The following is a 22,426-nucleotide window of genomic DNA, read 5'->3' on the forward strand; positions in this document are numbered from 1 at the left end:
GCTAAAGCTACCAGGAAAACTACCTTCACTGTTAGATTCAACAGGGATACCTTCCACAAAGGCTCGAAAGATGCATTGCAGAGGCGACTCAGGACAACGTTAAGGTTCCATGTAGGAAACAGCTGTCTTACCAGAAGTCTCAATCTGAGGGAGAGAGCGCATTGTGGAAGGTGTTTGGTGAAGGAGAGTGGAACACTGTGATTATTATCTGCTGCTCTCCTTGTCTTCACAGCATTTTACAACTCAAAAGTGCTGCGATTCGGGCAGGCATTGAGTGGGCCACCTATACCATCAAAGAGGTCCCTATCATCGGACATAAACGCTGCAGCCTCCGACGTGTGGCCTTGGAGCCAATTGGAGATGATTGGAGTGAGGTTAGTGAGATTTGTGTCTCCCCTTGATATATTTTTGTATTTTGATGTTAATTATTAGATTTTTCTTATGGGGAAACGCAAAGCTAAGATTAGAGTTTCAACCCCAGTCTCTTCTGCCCCAAGGGATAAACATTTGACATTTTCTGTGGCAAATACTACCCAGACTAAGAAATTGGATCAAATCTCCAGAGCCTCACTTAGCTCTCCAGAAAGAACTCCTCCTCTCCCTCCTGAGGTTCCTGTGGAACTGGGTCCCGAAGTTGGTCCCACTGCTTCTAGCGAAGCCTCAGAGCTTCAGATCTTTCCGATAGTATCCTATACAAAAATGCCTCAATTTACTTTATTAGCTGGAGGTCTGGAAAGCTCTGAATAAAATAAACACGAAGTGTCCTTAAAAGACTTGTAGCAAATTAATATTAGGATGGAGAAAATGTTGAAATCAGTCATAACTCAATCTCAAGAATTTTCAGAAGAGGGTCATTCCATGTCAAGTGATCAGATTCTTGGAAAGTGCCCTGCATGACCATCACGGATTTTGATGAAACTTCATATGCAGAGTCCACCATGTCTCAAACGAACTTTGGTAAAGTTTTAGTTTCGCCTGTGGAATATTTGTGGAGATATAGCCATTTGTTTGACCCCATACCACAATGAAATACAGTACGACAATGACATTCTGACAACTTTGAGACACAATATCTCCCGAGCTGTGTTTCCAAAAAAACTGAAACTTAGCTACCCTGCACAACTTTTCGAGCTCTATTCAGTGCTACCAATAATAAATTTTTGTCGAGCAATGAGTGAATGGCTGAATTACAGTAAACTTGGCCGAAAAAATTAGTGCTCCAAAAACAGTCAAAGTTTGACATTACTTAGCTCCCACAATAATTGAGTAATAAATGCGAAATTTGGCGCATAATGTCTCAGTACAACGTTGTTTTCAAAAGTACAATTTCAACCTCCAAGCTCTTTCCATTAGTTTACAAATTAAGTGTAAAGTTGCTAATTTGTGTAAAAAGGCCAAAAATAGGGTATTTTCAGCCTGCTTTTACAGAAAAATACCTTTTAGAAACTCTTTCAAATAAGTCTCATTAGAAAGAGCATATTTCAAACCCCCTAGAAAAGTGGACTTCATTTTTCAACGCAGGTTAACAATGGCTGAAAAAGGGGGACCCAGCCTGCAGAAAAAGCCAAGACTGCTGACCCCGGAGCTCTCCAAGGATCCAACCTCCAGGCCTTAGCATAAACTGCGATTGTTGCTGGTCTCTTTGCTCCAAGGAGAGTAGAAATAACCATATCCGAATAGCCTTTCCGCACTAGGGCTGCACGTTCAAGAATCATGCCGTAAGATCAAAGTGTTCTCTAAGGGAAATGGACCCTGAGACAAGAGATCTATGTGCACTGGTAGCCTAAGTCTTTTGTCTCTCTACAAGCACATCAAGTCCCCATGCCATGACTGGCACAGCCAATCCAAAACCATCCGGGATGGTTTGCTATCCAATGGATGACTCTACCTATCACAGGCCATGGGGGGAAAAACATACAGCAGATTTTGCATTTGCCAATGTTAAACTGGAGAGCCTAAACCTTTACTTCCTTATTTGGCCATTTTGATGAAAAAAATACCACAACCAAAACAAGCCACTTTCTTGATGTCTGCTGATGCCATGAGGTTGATCATCGGGGACCCCTAGCATTGCATTATGAGTTGCATGCCCTCAGGAACAGTGACCATTCCCCTGGGTCTAAGGGCTTCTTGCTGAGATAGTTAACGTGCACATTGTCTACCCCTGTTACATGCTGCGTTGATACAGCTTGCAGGTGGATCTCTGTCCAACCAATCAGAAGCTTCGCCTCCAGGCTCAGTGGAGCACTTCTGGTGCCTCGTTGTCGATTGACATAAGTCATGGCATTGTCTGAGAACACCCTGATCACTTTGACTTCCAAGTAGTTCTTTAGAGTTTGCAAGGTGAGCCAATTTTGGGTGGAGCTGGAGTTTATACTTTTATATACTTTTGTCCTGATATAAAGTATTGGTACATGCTCTATTTACCAGTATCTCGGATCCAGAACCAAAAATTTAAAGTTTAATATCAGTCAAAATAGGAAAGTAGAAAAACAGAAAAGGGAGTCGAAGGCTTGGTGTGTTGACGCCGCAGCCCTGGTATGGAAGGAGAGAGAAAAAGGGCAGATGCTGAATGGAAGGGGGGGGAGAAAGAGGACATTTTGTGAAAGACTAGGTTGTCTTTGTTATAAGGTTGTGTATGGTATTGCTCCAATTTATATGATTGATAGATTCCATATACAGTGTTCTCTCTAGAGTAATTTAGATGACCGCCCGGCTGTCATCCGACCACGAATCCTGCTGCTGACGCTGCTCAACATTAAAAAAAAAAAACCAACCCTCACCGGCTTGGAGATTTTCCACCTTAGCCTGTAGCGAACTCATGCTCCAGGGCTTTAACGTGTGCATGCCGGCTTCCCTTCGAAACCGGAAGTTATGTCCGGAGGGGGGGGGGGGGGAGAGAAGGGAAGCCGCCATTGAAGATAATGTTCTAATTCATATACATTATCTTCAATGGCTCTCTCAGTAAGTTCAAGATTTTAGACCAATGAGATTTATCCTCATTCTCCTTCAGTATCCCTTATGTTTCTTTCCACGATCTTTAGTTAGCGGTTTTTCACTACGTTCACCCTTAGAAAGCAGTACACGTGTTTGGATCGATGAGATTCATCCACGTCATTCACCCATTTTTTTATACAGTACTTTTACTTTCCCGAGACATCTTCCATTCACTCAGAACTGTTGTCAGTACTATATTTAGTAAGTACTTTTCGTAATGCATTTATATTTGGGGTTTTTTTTGTAGACTTTGTTCCTCCATGCTTGTCAGAGTTTCTCCTGTTCATAATTTGTTTATAATTTTGGTTTTTCGGTAGTTGAGGCTTTTTTAATTTTGCTTCCCTTTGGCGGTCCGTTAGCCTTTGCCTCTGATTTTGGACCGGCATCCTGTTTTGTGCTTTTTGCGTTTTAATCAATTTCTTCAATGCACTTTTCCTCTGACATATGGTTTCTCAAGCTAGCCTTCTTAACTCTTCATGACTGATTTCTCTGGTGTCTCACCATAACAGATCTGGCGGTTTTTATTTTTATTTACATTTCTCATTTTTATTTACATTTTTCATTTTTAGCCTAGCTGTTATTTTGAGCCCAACTGCTTCATTTTTTTAATCTTTTCTTTTAGGATAGCTGTTTGATTTTACATTTTTGCAGTCTTATCTATAGTTATCTAGTACTCTCCCTAGTCTTGGCAGTCTGGCCATGGACCCTCAGAGAGGCCAACCTCATTGTTCACTTTTAGGCATTTTCTCCTAGGCTAGCCTTTGACACATTCAGTTTCGCTTTGCTAACTTCCAATTTTTTATTATACATTCTCGTGGCAATATATACTGGCACAGTTTGTATTTTAGACTTTTTTTAGTTTTTTAATCTGTCAATATGTTTGGGTTTTATCTATTGTTTATGTATAATTCGGTTGCTTTTGTCTGGTTTAGGATTAAGTGGGCACTCCGAGCAAGACCACTTCAACAGGGGAAGATGGAGTCGTGTTGTCTTTTCTGAGACTTGTTCCCGGCTCCTGGTAGAGAAAATAAGTTTAAGTGTGCCTTCCAAGTCAGTGGACCGTCCGCAGGCGCATTTTTCGACAGCCCTGGGAGCAATGAACCTGAGAAGGAGGTCTCTTAACTTTGTGAGTATCCCAACCTTTCTCTCTTTACTGAATTGAGGCCTAATCTCGGTTCACTGTCATGCCGCTTCTTCAAGGCGCCTGCATCGCCTCTTCCCGTCCCAATTTGTTAATTGCGTGATCTTTTAATTAACTAATGTGTTTGTGTTCATGATGCCTTAGTATGGGTTGAAGAAACTGTCAAGAGTACATTTTTTAGGTTTGGATTGGCAACTTAACTCACAAAAGAATTGTTTGGGAATGATTTAATTTTGTACCATACTGAAGCTGGTGCTTTTGTTTAGTTTTTTTAAGTTTTGTTTGAGGAGTCCTGTCAATGTTGACTTCTTTGCATGTGCTGAGTTTTCTAGTTACTAGGAAATGAGTTTTTACTTACTGCCGGTGATATTGCTATACAGTGGTGCCTCACACAACGAACTTAATTGGTTCCAGGAGCAAGTTTGTTATGCGAAAAGTTCGTTATGTGAAACGCGTTTTCCCATAACAATACATGTTAAAAAAAATAATTCGTTCTGTAGCATAAAATATGCTAAGATGACATAAAAAAAGATAAATTTTTTGTTATTTTTATTTAGATACATCTAAAAACATACATCTCCCTGTCCTTTTACTTCCACTATCTTCCTATCCCATCTCTATTCCCTTTTGTCCCTCTCCCCATGATCAATCATCTCACCACCTCTCTCTTCCCTCACCCTCAGGGTTCAAGATTGCTTCCACTCTTTTTCCTGTTGTTCTCTCTGCCTGTCACCCTATGATTTAGCATCCCTTCTGCCCTTGTCCAATATTTCCCCTTCTCTCCCTCCCTCTCATCCCCTGCTCCAACATACCGTATTTCGACTGCCCTTTCATCCCCAGGCCTGCCAACTTCCACTCATTTACTGCTTTCTCCCACCTCTGCCAAAGCCCGCCCCCCCCCGCAGTGATCGGCAACACCAGGCACCCCCCCTCGATCGGCAACACCAGGCACCCCCCCTCGATCGGCAACACCAGGCACCCCCCCTCGATCGGCGAAACAGGGCCCCCCCTCGATCGGCGAAACAGGGCCCCCCCTCGATCGGCGAAACAGGGCCCCCCCTCGATCGGCGAAACAGGGCCCCCCCCTCGATCGGCGAAACAGGGCCCCCCCTCGATCGGCGAAACAGGGCCCCCCCTCGATCGGCGAAACAGGGCCCCCCCTCGATCGGCGAAACAGGGCCCCCCCTCGATCGGCGAAACAGGGCCGGCGACTGCTTTCTCCCGCTGCTGTTGAAGTCTGTAAAGGGCTCTAACAGTGCGTATGCTGCCAACTGCTTCCTTCCTCCTTCCTCTCCCCTCATGATGTAACTTCCCATTTGGTTGATGGAGGAGGAGGAGGAGGGTAGCCGGTAGCGTCACGCACACTGCGCGGAAGGATGCAGCTCGGGCGACTTCGTTGTGTGAAACGAAGTCCGTTGTACGAATCAAGACCTGAAGTTCGTTGTGCGCAGCGTTCGCTGTGCGAGGCGTCCGTTATGCGAGGCACCACTGTAATTAAATGGGCATCTAGGGCTAAAATTAAGATGGAGCCCTTATAGTGCCATATTGCTTGTTATAGATTGAAGACTGTCCTGTTTTCAATGCTTTAGAGAGCGAAAGGGTGTGAGAGCATGTATGGAACTTGGATATGGGAATTTGGAGCAGGAGCATGTGTAGAGGGTATTTAGGATAATGTATGTGGGTTAGTTTGTGAAATGGGGCAGCTGGGATGCTATGTACTATTAAGGAAAGGGATGGCAAATAAGACAGAAAATATTATAAGGTCTCTGTACTGCTGTATGATGTGACCTCGCCTTGAGTATTGCGTTTTGGTCCTGGTTGTCCAATTTCAATAAAGATAAAGCGTAATTAGAAAAGGTTCAAAGAATACTCCTAGTGGAATTCTGTGCAACTGCACAGCGCAGAATTTGCACAGAATTCCCCATTCGCATAGAATTTTGCGCAGACCTTCTCTTCTGTTCTGCCCTGACCAACTCTTCGACTAACTGACTGAACCCTCCCTCCCCCCCCCCCCCCCAGAGAGCCGACATACCTGGAAGCCTCCTAAAGAAGCAGCAGTGATGGTGGTCAGCTGGCAGAGGCAGTACTATGACCAGGCTGTTTGCAACCAGCCCCCACCAGGGCCTTCCCTCTGCTGTGTCACTTGTAGATTGATGAAGTGACAGAAGGAAGACCCGGCAGCCACAAGCAGCCACTTCAAAGCACTGCCTCTGCTGGCTGGCCACTACCATTACTGCTGCCTTGGGAAGCCCGAAGGTATGTCAGCTCTCATGGGGGGGGGGGGGGGGGTCGATAGGAGAAAGGACAGATCTGCATGGAGGAGTGGTGGGGACATGGATGCTAGACCGCAGGTGGGGGGAGGGGAGATGAAGGGACATGGATGCTAGGCCCACAGGGGAGGAGGGAACAAGGATGGAAATACTTTTAAAACAAATAAGGGGAAATATGTTTTTCACTCAAAGAATAATTAAGCTCTGGAATTCATTGTCAGAGGATGTGTTAACAGCAGTTAACGTAGATGGTTTTAGAAAAGGTTTGGACAAGTTCCTGGAGGAAAAGGTCCATAGTCTGCTATAGAGACAGACCTGGGGAAAGCCACTGCTTGCCCTGGGATTAGTAGCATAGAATGTTGCTGCTATTTGGATTTCTACCAGGTATTTGTGACTTGGATTGGCCACTGTTGGAAAAAGTGGGCTAGATGGGCCATTGGTTTGGCCTAATATGGCTGTTCTTATTTAATAATAATAATAATAATAATAACAGCTTATATACCGCAATACCGTGAAGTTCTATGCGGTTTACAGAAGATTAAGCAAAGGTAACAAATTGAAATTGACTTTAAGAGGGGAGGAAGAAAGAGAATTAATAGGCAGGAAATTCATTGTTGAGGAGAGAGTGATCAAAAGGACAAGTTAATCGCTATAGAGGGGAGAGAGAAGAGAGGATCAATCAGTTGTCTAGATGCTTTAGGAACAAGTGTGTTTTTAGACGTTTCCTAACTTCCCCATAAGTAGTGAGGCAGCAGTATAGTGGAGTGTTTTGAGATGGGCTAGGTATGTGTTAGGGACAAAAAAGGTGCTAGTGTGTATAGGTATGCAGCAGAATGTGAGTTAGTAGATGGGTTATGTCTAAGGAGGGTGTTTAGGAGAGTGCTGTGGGAAAGGAGAGGGTATTTGAGGTGGATGTGCAAAGAAGGTATAAGGAGTGGAGTGTAGAGTTGGAAAAAAAGAATCTCCTATCTCCCAGGGTAAAGCTCTTCAGCCTGTTGCATTAAGTGATGAGTCATAGGAACTGAAACAAATCTCTGAAAACTTGGAAGATGTAATGAGGCAATTTGACAGACTAAAGAGCAGCAAATCACCTGGACAATCTAGTATACATCCCTTAGTACACTTCTCCCTCAATATTTGCTGGAGTTAGGGGCAGAGCCTGCCTGCCAATATGGAAAAAAATTGCAAATTTTAGGGCTGACTGACCCACCTCCACACTGAATAACGTGCTGAACAAAGCAACATTATCAACATCTGTGTTGATAATGCTGATTTGTCAGCACATAATTCACTACTTGTGCTGTTACCACCTTTTTATGCTTCCCCTAAATTGTGATGAAGAGGCTAAAAGAAAAAATACCTGAGCACTGGAGAATAATTAATAATAAACTAATAAAAATAGTGCACATTTAATTTTCCCCACCACCAAATCTCTCCATCCCGCCCCACCCGGCTACTTTTTCATGCCATCCAGCTGGAAAAATTTTCTGGGGAGAACACTGCATATAAATATAATAGATCATCACACGCTCTGTTCATTTTTCCATCTGTTCAGGGTTGTAAAAGTAAGAAGTATTTGGATCACACATTACCATTCCAGGCAGCTTCCGACAACAAAGAATTTCGACCATTGTTGCGTAGAGCTTGCTCTTACAAACATTTTAGAACCCAGCTGAAAACTTACCTTTTCTCAAAGTATCTGGCCAATTAGTTCTATGTGTCTTTTATGTTATTTTTATTATTAGTCTTTTGTTAACCACGTTAAACTTATGGTTACGCAGTCTCTAAGCACGATTTTATGCTATGAATAAGGGGAGATGGAATAGGAGAGCCAGTATGAGGAAGAGAGATGAAAAGCTGTAGGGAAATTGAAGACGAGATAGTAAGAATTAATTAAATTTGGACAGAGATGCAGAAAAATAAATTGAAGAAAGATGAAAAGAAGAAGAAAAATCCCAAATAATAATAATAATAACAACTTTATTTTTGTATACTGCAATACCACAAGCAGTTCAGAGCGGTTTACAGAGGAAGAGATTGTACACAGATAGCAATGTTACAGAAAAAGAACTTTCAAATTACATTGGTGTCCTCCAGCCAGTCTTTGACCAGCTGCGACTTGTTCCTGATGGATCGTATATTTAAATAGAAACCGTTAAGGTTTTGACGGGGGGGGGGGGGAGCGTCGGTGGTTACTGAGTGGGTAAGCTTCCTCAGCATCCGCTGTTTTTTACAATAAGGTCTGATAGGTTTTCGCGAAGGAGGTACAACCGGGATTTGGAAGGGACCCCCTTCGGAACAATCATATAAAAAATGATTTGCAGACTTAAGAGGTTCTAGATTAGTAGAGTGGGATCTTATAAGGACTGGAATGGGAAGGGAATATAGAGCATCGACTGACCTGCTTTTGTAACAGATCCAGTAGAAGATAAGGAACCAAATCAGATGATTACTTAAAAGCGTCATCGTGTAATGAAAGGACAGCAGAGAGTGATAGCTAAGTCCAGAGTAAGATTAGTAGATTAAATTGTGCAGAGAGTATGGTAGATTTTATCTGGTGTAGTCATGCAAATATTATAACCGGAGTAGGCATACAAATACTTTAACCGGAGTAGACATGCAATTGGTAATAGCCGGAGTAGTCATGCAAATACTTATCAGTTATTCCAGTCCGGGGGGGGGGGTCTTCCAGGACAGGATAAGAGACCGCACAAGCAGGCACTAGTTAGTGTGGAGACAATGAGGCGGAGTAGTGAAGTTTTCCTTAGGGTTTTTTTTTCCAGTGTTCCCTGCTGGTTTGAGGGGGTGGGGGGGGGAAGCAGCACTCACACGCTCTGGAGCAGGTCTCCAGGCTAAGCCGTTGGGCCTGCTGGCCGCTGGGATCAATGCAAGAGCCGCTGGTATCGGTGGTAGTGAGGATCCCGTTGCAGGTTGGTCGTTGGTATCAGCGCAGGTGAAGATCTCGCTGGTTCGTATTTCTAATGAGGTGCAAGATGGAGGCCAATTACCTGCTTCTATACAGGATGCTTGGATCACAGTATCGCTAAAGCCTGGAAAGGATCCTTTAAATTGTGGAGCGTACTGGCCTATTTCACTTCTAAATGTAGATGCCAAGATTCTGGCTACAGTGTTGGCGTTGCGCTTGGGACGGTTGTTACCTGATTTGGTCCACCAAGATCAATCGGGCTTCATACAAAAGCGACAGGTGGGGGACAACATTCGCATGACCTTGTATTTATTATGGGGATCCCAACAATCTGCAGATAAGATTGCGCTGTCGTCAATTGATGCCGAAAAGGTTTTTGACAAGATACAATGGGGATTTGTGTGGGCGGTAATGGAAAAGATGGGACTGGGAGGGATTTTTGGGCAATGGATTTGTAGTTTTTATGTTTTCCCGAGGGCCTGTATTAAATTAAGGAAAAATTATGTTTTTACCTGCTAATTTTCTTTCCTCTAGACGCAGATGAATCCAGAGACTAGTGGGATAGCACACATCTACCAGCAGGCGAACTGATTAACAGGTGGTCCTATTAGCTGGTACTCTCCCTATATCCTCAGTAGTGCTCCTTGCCCAAGCAGTCAGAACCAGAAAATGGTCAACATGTAAAAAACTTCTTTCCCACAATAAAATGTAAATGCAACAATAGAGAAAACAACTACCAACTATAACAAAACTGCAGAAACCCATGAAACAGAAACAGAGATTCCATAGCCAGAAAGGGTGGGGCTCTGGATTCATCTGCTGCATCTAGAGGAAAGAAAATTAACAGGTAAGAACATAATTTTTCCTTCCTCAGCAACGGCAGCAGATGAATTCAGAGACTAGTGGGACGTAGCTATGCAATCCTCAATCAGAGTGGGAAGCAAACGTCGCCTCTGCAATAACCAAAGCACCGCCACATCCAACTGGTAATGCTTAGAAAAAGTATTCTTAGAAGACCAAGCAGCCGCACGACAAATCTCCTCCAAAGAAAAACCTCTGGACTCCGCCCAAGAAGTAGCCAGCGCCCGAGTGGAATGAGCATGAAGCTTGGCCGGCAACCGCTTATCTGACGTTAAGTAAGCGGAAGCAATGGTCTCCCTGACCCAACGAGCAATGGAAGCTTTGGATGCTGCCATACCCTTGTTGCGGCCCGCAAATAACACAAAGAGATGATCCGAACGGCGAAAGTCGTTAGTAACGAGGAGATAATGAAGAAGAATCCTACGTACATCCAGGAACCTCAGCGAAGAGAATTTCTCCCCCCAGTCCTCCTTTCGGAAGGCTGGAAGGAAGAGAGATTGGTTAACATGAAAGGCTAACAGACACATCGGAATCTGAAATGCACAAAAAAGGTTCTCTACAAGACAACGCCTGTAACTCAGACACCCGCCTGGTCGAAGCCTTGCGAAAAGAAAAACCGTTTTCAACGTCACATCCTTCAAAGTCGCTGTCGACAAAGGCTCAAAGGGAGGCTTTTGCAACCCTCCCTAAGGACAACTTTAAGACTCCACTCTGGACAGATCTTTTTAAGAGGGGGACGATATGTTGCACCCCTTTCAGAAATCGAACTACATCAGGTTGGGACGCAAGGGAAAAACGAGCCACCCGACCCCTGTAACAAGCAATAGCGGCTACTTGAACCTTAAAAGAATTATAGGCCAATTCCTTGGCATTCCCATCTTGAAGAAAGGAAAGAATGGCCGATAGCGAAGCCTGGAAGGGCAACAGACACTGAGCAGCACACCAAGAATCGAAAACCCTCCAGACTCTAGCATACGAGGCAGAAGTAGATCTCTTTTTGGCTTGAAGAAGAGCGGAAATAACCTGCTCTAAATATCCCCTAAGTCTCAGCCGTGACCTTTCAAGAGCCAGTCTGCAAGACCAAATTGGACCCTGAGTTAGCAAGTCCGGAGCCACCAGAAATGTCAATCGATCGCCCGTCGACAGGCGCATCAAGTCCACATACCAAGGACGAAGCGGCCAATCCGGAGCTACCAAGATCACCGTGCCCAAAAAGCGAGTTATGCGATGTAACACCCAACCTATCATCGGCCAAGGAGGAAACACATAAAGGAGACAACTTGGAGGCTTGTTCCCTGCGTCTGCTGAAGAACCGAGGAAGCTTTGCATTCTGAGACAAGGCCATGAGATCCATCTCTGGAAGACCCCACCTCTGAACTAGCAGGTCAAATGCCTGAGAGGAGAGTTCCCATTCTCTGGGATCTAGAAGATTTCTGCTGAGAAAGTCTGCCTGAACATTTTCTTGTCCTGCAATGTGCACTGCCGAGAGAAGAGGAAGATGAACTTCCGCCCATTGAAGCAGGACCATCACCTCGCTGGCCAATTGATAATTTGTGTACCTCCTTGCCAGTTGACGTAAGCCACTGCCGTTACATTGTCTGAAAAGACCTTCGTTGGATGGTCCTGAATCATGGACTGAAACGCCTGAAGCGCCAGCCGGATCTCTCTCAACTCCAGCACATTGATCGACCACAGAACCTCCATCCTGAGATCAGACATCCTGCGCTGAAGATTGAAGGCACTGAGCTCCCCATCCCAGCAGACTGGCATCTGTTGTAACTATGATCCAGTCCGGTGTTGCAAGAGGCAGTCCTTTGAACAAATTGATCTCGCTGAGCCACCAGCGCATGCTGAGCGCTGCTTGAGACGTCCACTGAAGACGACGATGGTAGTAGTCCTGAGACACTGGGGACCACCGTGAGAGAAGCGACTGCTGCAATGGTCTCATGTGGAAGCGAGCCCAGGGCACCACCTCCAGAGACGCCACCATTGACCCCAGAACTTGCACATAATCCCAAACCCTTGGTCTGTGCGACTGAGCAGCAGGCGAATTTGAGATTGTAACTTGTCTCCCCAGTCTTTGGGTAGAAAAACCTTCAACAGACTCATGTCGAATTATACTCCCAGATGCTCCAACAATTGGGAAGGGGTAAGAGAGCTCTTCGGAAAATTGATGACCCACATCAAAGATCACCCTTTGGGTCACCGTCAAACTCTCTTGTCTGGAAGACGCCCGGATCAACCAGTCGTCCAAGTAAGGATGTACCTGAATCCCTTCCTGGAGAAGAAAAACCGCCACCACTACCATGACCTTCGAGAATGTACTTGGAGCCGTGGCTAGGCCGAACAGCAAGGCTTGAAACTGATAGTGCTGGCCAAGGATTGCAAAGCGAAGATACTTCTGATTCGGCGGCCAGATAGGAATGTGCAGATAAGCCTCCTTGAGGTTGAGCACCGTAAGGAATTCCCCCAGCTGAACAGCCGCAATGACCAACCTCACTGTTTCCATCCGGAAATGCCTGACCCGCAGAAAGCGATTGACCTTGAGATCCAAGACTGGTCTGATCGAACCCCCCTTTTTGGGCACTATGAAATAAATAGAATATCTGCCTTGTCCCCTTTCCTCCGGAGGAACCGGAATCACGGCCCCAATCTCCAAAAGAACTTGAAGGGTGACCTGTACTGATTCTCGTTTGGCCGCCCCTGTGCGACGGGAGAGGAAAATTCTAATTTGTAACCTTCTCGAATTATGTCCAATACCCACCGATCGGATGTTATCTTGGCCCACTCCGCCAGAAAGGAAGACAGCTGACCCCCTATGGGTACGACGGAGAGAGCCAACATCCCGTCATTGTGAACTACGTGAGACTGGGGTTCGGGCTGGTTGAGCAATGTCAGTTTTGTTAGTGGCCCCCTCAATGTATGGTGGTAGGGGTTAAGTGAAAGGCGTACTGACAAACGCTGGTCCCAGATTCAGTTCCCTCACTGAAGTTTCACCAGGAAGTAGAATCAAATAATAGGCACAGCCAGAGGTGATTGCATAAAGAATATATTATAGAAATAGGCTTACAGAAAAGCAATATTTATAAGCATTACAATTAAATAGAGAGCAAAGCAGTTTTCCTGCCTTACATAGTCCAGAAACAAAGAGAGACATAGAAGCTTGCAGTTCTAGGAAGAGCCAGAGAGAGAGAAAAGGGGGATGGTCTAAGCTTCGTGTTCCATAGATAAAGAGAAGGATAGACAGAGAGATAGAGAGAGAGCTCAAGAGAGAACCAGAGTGCCAAGCCAAGAGCCAAGAGATAGCTAGATAGAAAAAGATAGATGTGTGTTGCAGAGAGGAGGCTTTTATACCTTGGAATCTTATTCTGAATAGAAAACTATTGAGCTTCAATAGAAGTTAAATCTTAGTAAACAGCCGAAGAATAGGCTATGGGCATATATGTATTTCCAGTCTGTCTCTGACAATAGTTTCTGATTAAGTTATCTGTGCACCTGGACCCATTGTCCTAAGCACCCTCTTAATCAGACATTAACACCTTTTAGCTAGTCATGATTCAATCAGGGATACTTAAAACAGTTTCCCTGCCCTCAGAGTCTATCTGCATTCCCATGCCAGAGTCAGATTGATATAATTTCCCATAGGCCTTTGCTGACATAAGTAATGCCAACTAAAAATGCTGAATGGTAGTGATAGCTAGGCTGACATGTAGGTTGGGGTTTTGTAGGACGAAAAGAATTCTTTTGTGAAAACCTAGGCCTAGAATTATAGGAAGAGCCTTAAGATGGCGGAAAAGATGACTTTCTAGGCCGATATCTCTTGACATCCCTGAAGCAAGATCGGGCAGACAAAGCTTTCAAAGGGGCTTTAGGTTTATCCTCCAGTAACCTCTATGTTTTGGTATCACCAAAATCTTTAACCAATTTTTCTAAATCGTCTCCGAATAACAAATGACCCTTGAAAGGAAGTCTCACCAGTCGAAGCTTGGAAGCCGCTTCTGCCGCCCAGTGATGGAGCCACAATGATCTGCGAGAAACAACAGAAAGAGACATTTGTTTCACCGAAGCGCGAATAATATCATAGAGGGCGTCCACCAAATAAGCTAGACCCGTCTCCAAATCATGGAAGTCAGGTGGAACTGAAACCCCCGTCTCCATCATTTGATCTGCCATACATTGAGCCCATTGCAAACAAACCCGCACAGCATATGAACTGCACACCGCCACTTGCAGGGTAACTGCCGCTACTTCAAAAGACAGCTTAAGTGAAGACTCAATCTTCCTATCCCGAATGTCTTTGAGCGCTATACCTCCCTCAACCGGCAAGGTAGTCTTCTTGGTAACCACAGCCACCAAAGCATCCACCATGGGGTTCTTAAATTTGTCCAGCTCGTCTTGCGAAACCGGATACAACTGGCACATAGCCTTAGCGACACGGAGACCAGCCTCCGGCGTGTTCCATTGGGCTGAAATAAGCTCTTGCATCGCCTCATGAACTGGAAATGTTTTAGCCGGTTTCCTTGTGCCCGCCATAAGAGGATTAGCCGACCCCTGCGCGTGAGGTTCAGGCTGAGAGATATTAAGGCCCTGAAGCGCTTTGGAAATAAAAGGCGGTAATTCCTCCTTATGAATCAGATGGAGCGCCGTAGGATCATCCACCTCCCTAGTTAGCGCATCCTCAAACTCCAAATCTGCCATCTCACCGTCCTCCAGTAAATCTGGAAGAGCAAGAGATAAGGCGGAGTCAGACAGAGGATCCCCCCGTCCATAGGCGCCACCCTGCACCTTTTCGCTGCCTGAGACTCTAGAGGAGGTCTAGTGGCATGAAGCACGAGAACCTCGTCCACATCACCTGCCCGTTGCTGTGCAGACTGAGAGCTCTGCATCAAAAATGCCTTATGCATCAACATTACAAACTCAGGGGAAAAGACCATCTAATTTGCATGAGCCTGCATCGAAAAAATCTGCTCCTGTCCAGAAACCTGCCCCGCAACGGAAGCAGAAGAACAGCCGACTGCCTGCCCAGCCGCTGAGTGCATTGAAGCAGCCTCGAGTGCAGAAGCAGGCCGGCCTTCAATCGTCGGAAAACAACCGATCGCTCAGGCGTGAGCTGAATTTCTTCACCCACTACATTTGCGCACTCTGCTGAACAGAGGCCCGATGGTGTTCGCTACTTCCCACAGCGGGAACACCTTTTAACTGCCTCTGCCGCCTTTCCCTTAAAACGAACCACCGAGCAAATCGGTATCCAAAAAAACAAAACCTCTCAGCTACACCGACGCAACCAAACCGGCCAACCAAACGAGGAAGCAGAGAAAGAGTCAGAAAATAAATATTTCTTATCCCAGTTCACCTTTGTTAAGGCTGGTAGTTGCAAATTGGAACGGACCGAAAATCACCATCCAGTAGCAGCACTCTGGTTTCAACTTTTTTGCAAAGGGAAAGAAAAAATAAAGATCCAGGAATAACCTCAATCCCAAAAGAGAGGAGGGTGGAGTAGGGACCTGGGGGGGGGGGGGCGGGCAGGTGTACCTCCCAAAGTTGGCACCGCTCAGCCAAACTCTCCTATCTACCTGAAGAGAATAATCTCAACAGAAAAAGAAATAATATCTCAGCCAGAATTCAGGAGCTAGTGGAAAAGCGACCATCACCTGCTGGGAGATAGAGAATACTGAGGATACAGGGAGAGTACCAGCCAATAGGACCACCTGTAAATCAGTTCTCTATCTCTGCCTGCTGGTAGATGTGTGCTATCCCACTAGTCTCTGGATTCATCTGCTGCCGTTGCTGAGGAAATGGGTGTTATTCGGCTTTTTTTCCCATAGCTAGGGGTACGCGACAGGGTTGTCCCTTGTTCCCCCTCCTTTTTGCTCTTTATATTGAGCCATTGGCATGTTGGATTCGGGGTAGGGACGATATTAGGGGTATACAGATGGGAGGGACGGAACATAAATTGGTCCTTTTTGCTGACGATGTTCTTTTCTCTGTGCGGGATCTGGTTCTCACTTTTCCATTTTTTGTTCAGAGAATTTGACCTCCTTGCTGGATTTTCAATAAATATGGATAAATCTGAGATTCTAGGGGTGACAATGATGGAGCGGAAGGAATAGACTTTAATTGTTATGTTTCCTTTTCGGAAGGCTGCTGGGTATATTAGGTTTTTGGGTATCAAATTGCCACAAGACTTAACTCGTTTATATGAACTTAAACAGGTGCGGAATGATTTACAAAAATGGCATGGGTTATGGCTTTCATGGTGGGGATGCATAGCTGTGATTAAAATGAATATTTTGCCACATTGGTTGTTTTTGTTTCAAACTTTGCCGTTAAAAATTCCACCTGGGATTCTCTAATCCCTTCATAGAGCATTTTGCACCTTTATATGGCAAGGTAAACATCCTAGGTTAGCTCAATGGGTATGGTCAGCGAGGGAGGACAGGGGCTTGCAGTTTCTAACTTACATTAGTATTATTTGGCTGCACAGGTTTGTTGCACTGGTCTGTTGCACCCGATAAATTAGGAGTTCAGTTGGAGCAGAGTTTTCTTCCACAGGGTCTTTTGAAGTATTGGCTTTGGGCATCCTTTACCGAGACCGAGCGGTTACGTGGTGTGCATAACCCTTTTTTAAGCCATTTTATTAGATTATGGAGTAGGATTTGGAAACAGGAAGGGCCAAGGGAGGTCGTCTCCTCTTTGGCCTCCATTTGGGGGGGGGGGGAAACCACAATTTTCAGTGGGGAAAGACCGGGGTACATTTTCACAATGGGCTACTCAGGGTTTAAATACTTTTCTGGACATTTTTACAGGAGGTAGGTTCCCCAGTTATGATGAGTTTGTTGGGAAGGATGAGGGTCTTCAGGGGGATTTTTTTTTGCTTACATGCACCTTTGGCATTTTATACTTTCTGTGGGATGGGGTAGGGATTTACCGCAGGCTTCTGATCATTTGGAAAATCTGTGGGTCCTTCTGGGAGGGTACCGAGGCCAATCTCTGTTTTGTACCTCTATTTTCAGGGACAGGGGGTTGTACGGTATTCTTATAGATTCCAATGGGAGGCAGATCTTAGCCTTACTTTCTAACATAAGGAGTGGAACCAAATTTGGTTGGAAGTTCAGAAATCATCTCAGTGTGTATTGGTACAGGAGAATGTTTACAAATTGCTAACGCATTGGTATCTTATCCTTGAGCGTTTTCATTGTATGTATTCACACACTAGTGATATATGTTGGAGATATGGACGGGACAAGGGCTATTATTTACATGTTTGGTGGGGCTGCCCTGTTATACAATGGTTCTGGCTACATATCATTAATACCCTGACTGCCTGGATCCAGGATCCTGTTCAATTTTTACCTCAGAGTTGTCTTTTGGGGTTACATAATGTACAAGATACTCCTTGGAAGACCAAATTGGTTCATATGGGCCTAGCAGCTGCTAAATGTCTCATTGCTCATCAGTGGAAGAGTACTGTAGCCCCAACAGGGGAGGCTTGGTCTCTTCGGCTCTGCAAGATGGCGCAAATGGAGCACCTTGCTGCTCACCACTATGTTTATTATGAAAAACAAGAGTGATCCTAGAAAAACATTTTTGCTCTTATCTAATCTGTTCTGGGATTGGGGGGGTGCTTATGGAGTTGGGGGAGGTATGCTGAAGGACACACTGCGTACTCTACTTTATTGGTGGACAATGGACACTGGGGGGGGGGGTTGATTGAGGATGGGAGGGAAGGAGCGAGTTTTGGGTTGACAACAGGAGCGGGAGGGGTTGTGAGCAGGCCTATGATTATCTGTTCACCCTCTCCAAGGTAGGGAGAACGAGAGGGCACTCTCTAAAGTTGAAAGGGGATAGATTCCTTACGAACGTAAGGAAGTTCTTCTTCACCCAGAGAGTGTTAGAAAACTGGAACGCTCTTCCAGAGTCTGTCATAGGGGAAAATACCCTCCAGGGATTCAAGACAAAGTCAGACAAGTTCCTGGTGAAAAAGAGCGTACGCTGGTAGGGCTAGTCTCCGTTATAGCGCTGGTCTTTGACCAGAGGGCCGCCGCGTGAACGGACTGCTGGGCATGATGGACCACTGGTCCGACCCAGCAGCGGCAATTCTTATGTTCTTAACTCTATTCTTTGTATGTGGCATTTCGCTTGCATTCTGTTCCGAGTTATCTGTTTATTAAAATTTAATAAAAATTAATCTGTCAATCAAGCTTTATAGATCCAACACACCAGTAACATACAGCTTACTTTAATGCGTTTCATTATGCTTATCAACCCTGTGCTCCAGAGCACAGTGCTGGTGACAAAATGGTACCTGCTTCATTTATTTATTCAATTTTCTATACCGTTCTCCCAGGAGAACTCAGAACGGTTTACATGAGTTTATTCAGGTGCTCAAGAATTTTTCCCTGTCTGTCCCTGTGGATTCACAAACTATCTAATGTACTACTATGAGCACAGCCTTCCAAGCCTTGGCAGAAGGAATGCAGGATCCACCTCTGCAACGAACCCCATAGAGGAAAGTAGGTGCTTATGTTCCTTTATAGAATAGACTCCTCCTTTAAGGCACCTAATTGTTGGCATCCAGTTAAAGAACTGCTCCTTAATGCCTCTTCTTTAGGCCACATTAAGTGAATCCGTGCTAAACGCACAAGGTCAGCATGTGCAAATTACCATGTACCAACTTTGTATAGTCCATGCTTAATTCTACCCATACCCCCACCCCATGTGGCACTAGGCAGCTAGCGAGGGGATGTTCAACAGGTAGTAGACAGTTTGCCAAATCCTGTGCTAACTGCTTGGAACACTTTAGTAAACAAGTTTCAGAGTGGTTTTCTTACCATTGGACAAGGCCTGCTGCAGCTCATTCTCAGAGATCACTCCACTTCTGTCCTTATCAACTCTAAAAAGACAAAAAAATAAGAATACATTTTTAAAAAGGCAACACGTTTATGTTTATTGAAAGCTTCTATACCGCTACTAATGACTGGGGAGTCAATTCAGAGCAGTTTACATGAGTTTCTGTAAAGGCATTACAATACAGAGATAGTGTTTTTTGAGATGGTTTTCAATACAGACACATTTATACCATAATCATCTCATGTATATAGACACATAATAATTATCATGTACTATGTTCATACTAAATCAGGCCTGCACAACTCCGGCCCTCAAGGGCCGAATCCAGTCAGGTTTTCAGGATTTCCCCAATAAATTTGCATGAGATCTATTTGCCTACACTACTTCCATTGTATGCATATTGATCTCATGCAAATTCATTTGGGAAATCGTGAAAACCTGGCCTGGCGAGGGCCGAAGTTGGGAACCCCTGTACTAAATCCTACTTATTTGCACACATATTACAAGTTTATTAAGTTTCAAGTTTCTTAGGTGTTTATATGCCGCCTATCAAGGTTATCTAAGCGGTTTTACAATCAGGTACTCAAGCATTTTCCTATCTGTCCCAGTGGGCTCACAATCTATCTAATGTACCTGGGGCTATGGAAGATTGAGTGACTTGCCTAGGGTCACAAGGAGCAGCGTGGGGTTTGAACCCACAACCCCAGGGTTGCGAGGCTGTAGCTCCAACCACCATGCCACACGCTCCTCCGTGTATCATGTTCTATGTTGTGTTCCTAATGGGTACTAGCCACACAATACAAATCAATATTCCCCCACTTTTATAGAATCATGAAAGTTCTGCGGCCTTCAAATTCTTTACCTACTTAATTTTTTTATTTACCTTGTTTTAACATTTTTTTATATAACAAAAAGGAAGCTGGCATTAAATCTATAGATGTGTATTATACTACTAATGGGAAATAAAAAAAGCATTAGAATGTGGAACTTTCTGCCCTATTTGGGTTTCAATCTAATCTAATAAAACCCTAAGCTGCGCATGCACACTCCCACCTGCGTGCTCCCGTTTTCTGTGAGCTGTAGGGCACCACAGGTAGGAGTGCGCATGTGCGCGAATCTCTCTCTTTCTCTCTTCCCCTTGAGGCGGATGTCGGCTGTGGCGACTGTCAGCGGCTGAAGGCCACGGCAGCTGTAGGCCGTGGTGGCTGTCGGCGACTGCAGGCCGCGGCGGCCAAGCACGGAGCCACCAGCAGCGGTTGGCGATCAGCCCAAGAAACCCCTGACCTACAGGCCGGGCCGAAGTTTAAAGTACTGAGTGTAGGAGGGGCAAGAGAAGCTAGACTGAGGAAAAAAATGATGATGCACAGGGAAATGGAGGGAGAGGGAATGCTGTGGCTGCTGCACAAGGAAGTAGGGAATGAGATAGGAAGAAAGATACAGGGGCAGGGAGAGAGACAGAAAGACAGACAGACAAAGGGGGCCAGGGAAGGAGAGAGACAGGAAGAAAGACAGCAGGAGGAAGAGAGACAGAAAGAAAAAGACAGGGGTAGGGAGAGAAACAGAAAGAAAGACAGACATATATTCTAGCACCAGCGGGAGGAAGGGAGACAGAAAGAAAAGAAGAAAGACACAGGGACAGGGAGAGACACAGAAAGATAGACAGACAAAGGGGGCCAGGGAGAGAGAAACACAGAAAGAAAGACAGTGGGACAGAGAGAGAGACAGAAATAAAGACAGACAGACATATATTCTAGCACCCGTTAATGTAACGGGCTAAAATACTAGTCATGAATAACTCACTTGCTCCTGCTTACGTCACAGGCAAAAAAAACCATTAGGTCTATTATATTTTTTCGTTATATTATTTTTTTTCTTTTATTTCTCTATTTTATCTCTCTCCACTTCTTTTTATCATTTAACCCAGCGGTTCCCAAACTGTGAGCCATGGTGCCCTGGGAAGCTGCGACTGATGTACAGGGGAACCACAGAGTATTCTATGTTAAACATCTTTTACAATCTTAAGAAATTAAAAAGTATATAGAAATAAAAATACTACAACTGAATCTTCAGGTTATTCGTTAGTTATTGCTTTGATGTTTATGGCCGGTAAAACAGTTTGTTTTTTTCTGTTATGTAAATGTAATAATCACCATGGGGGAGACACTATGGTGCTCATAATCAAAACAAAAACAAAAAACGTCTAAAAAGTGGCCTAAATGGGTACTTGGACGATCAAAAAGCCTGATCGTTCAAGTACCCATAACCAAAGCTGGTTTTAGTTGTATCTAAACCCAGCTCAGGCCTTTCCCCTGCCTCTAAACGCATAGAGCGAAAAGAGGCGTTTTTAGAGGCGGGGAAAGAGCGGGGGGGAGGGGGGCCGACCTACACATAGCCATACAGCAGGTATAACCAAAAGTTTAGGCAGGTAGCCTAGTCAGCACTTATACGTTTTGACTTAGACCAAGTCAAAACAGGTATAAGTGCCGAAAAAGGGGCCGCTGAGCTGATCGTGGTTACCGCAATCAGCTCAGCAGCCCCAGCAACCTGCCTACCCCCTACCGCAACAATCTCGGCAGGAGAGATGGCTCATCTCTCCTGCCGCAATGGTGCTCGCCCACCCCCCCGAACTGCAGCACATCGGGGTGAGAATTGCGGCAGGGCAGGAAGGGCCCAAGGAAGGAGCCCAAGCCCTCCTGCCCCGGCGACTACCCAAACCCCCCCCGGCGACCCCTCGACACCCCCCCTTACCTCAAAACAGACGGACGGATGGGTCTCGAGCCTGAATGGTGGGCCTTAGGGCCTGATTGGCCCAGGCGCCTCAAACCCTGCCCACAGGTCGAGCCTGAGGATTGTGGGCCAACTGGAATTGACCCAGTAGCCTTCGGCCCCTCCTGTGGGCGGGGCCTTAGGCCCATGTGCTGGGTTGGGCCCTTGGGCCTAAGGATACTGGTCCGATTCCAGTTAGGCCAGGTGCTTCAGGCCCCATCTGTGCGCTGTTCTCGCGGGTTATCCAGGGCATTCTTAAACTCCTGAGACGCCATTATTATTTTCCACCCATGCCAGAGCTATTGTTTGTTTGTTCCACGCTTTGAAAGTCTGTGCTGACAGGCTTAAGTATTGTCTGTCGCCCTGCAAATTATTGTTTTCTGGTAATCTCTGTTCCTGACGAAGGTAGCGAAACGGAGCTCTGTTGAATTGTGATATCAATCTTTATGTGGCAATATATTTCTCCAACAAGATTCAGCCAAGTACTCCTCTGTGAATAACAGTTTTGGAAAAGTTCTCCCACAAATTAAGTGGTGTTATGAATTGCCATGAGGATGTATGAACTTTGCACAGGATATGTATTTTTCTTGATTTAACTTATGGACTTATGACTTA

At 45.2% G+C, this 22,426-nt stretch overlaps 1 protein-coding gene across 2 annotated transcripts in view; it reads right to left on the reverse strand.

Moving 5' to 3' along the window:
* Positions 1 to 22,426, reverse strand: part of PDCD6 (programmed cell death 6) — a 92,744-nt gene that overhangs the window by 61,634 nt on the left and 8,684 nt on the right. For both annotated transcript variants that reach the window (XM_033929697.1, XM_033929698.1), the window contains one exon: positions 19,027 to 19,088. In XM_033929697.1, coding sequence (XP_033785588.1) covers positions 19,027 to 19,088 — 62 coding nt within the window. The remainder of the gene's footprint in view (positions 1 to 19,026; positions 19,089 to 22,426) is intronic.

Source organism: Geotrypetes seraphini, chromosome 2 (genome assembly GCF_902459505.1).
Source record: "Geotrypetes seraphini chromosome 2, aGeoSer1.1, whole genome shotgun sequence".
Lineage (NCBI taxonomy): Eukaryota > Metazoa > Chordata > Amphibia > Gymnophiona > Dermophiidae > Geotrypetes > Geotrypetes seraphini.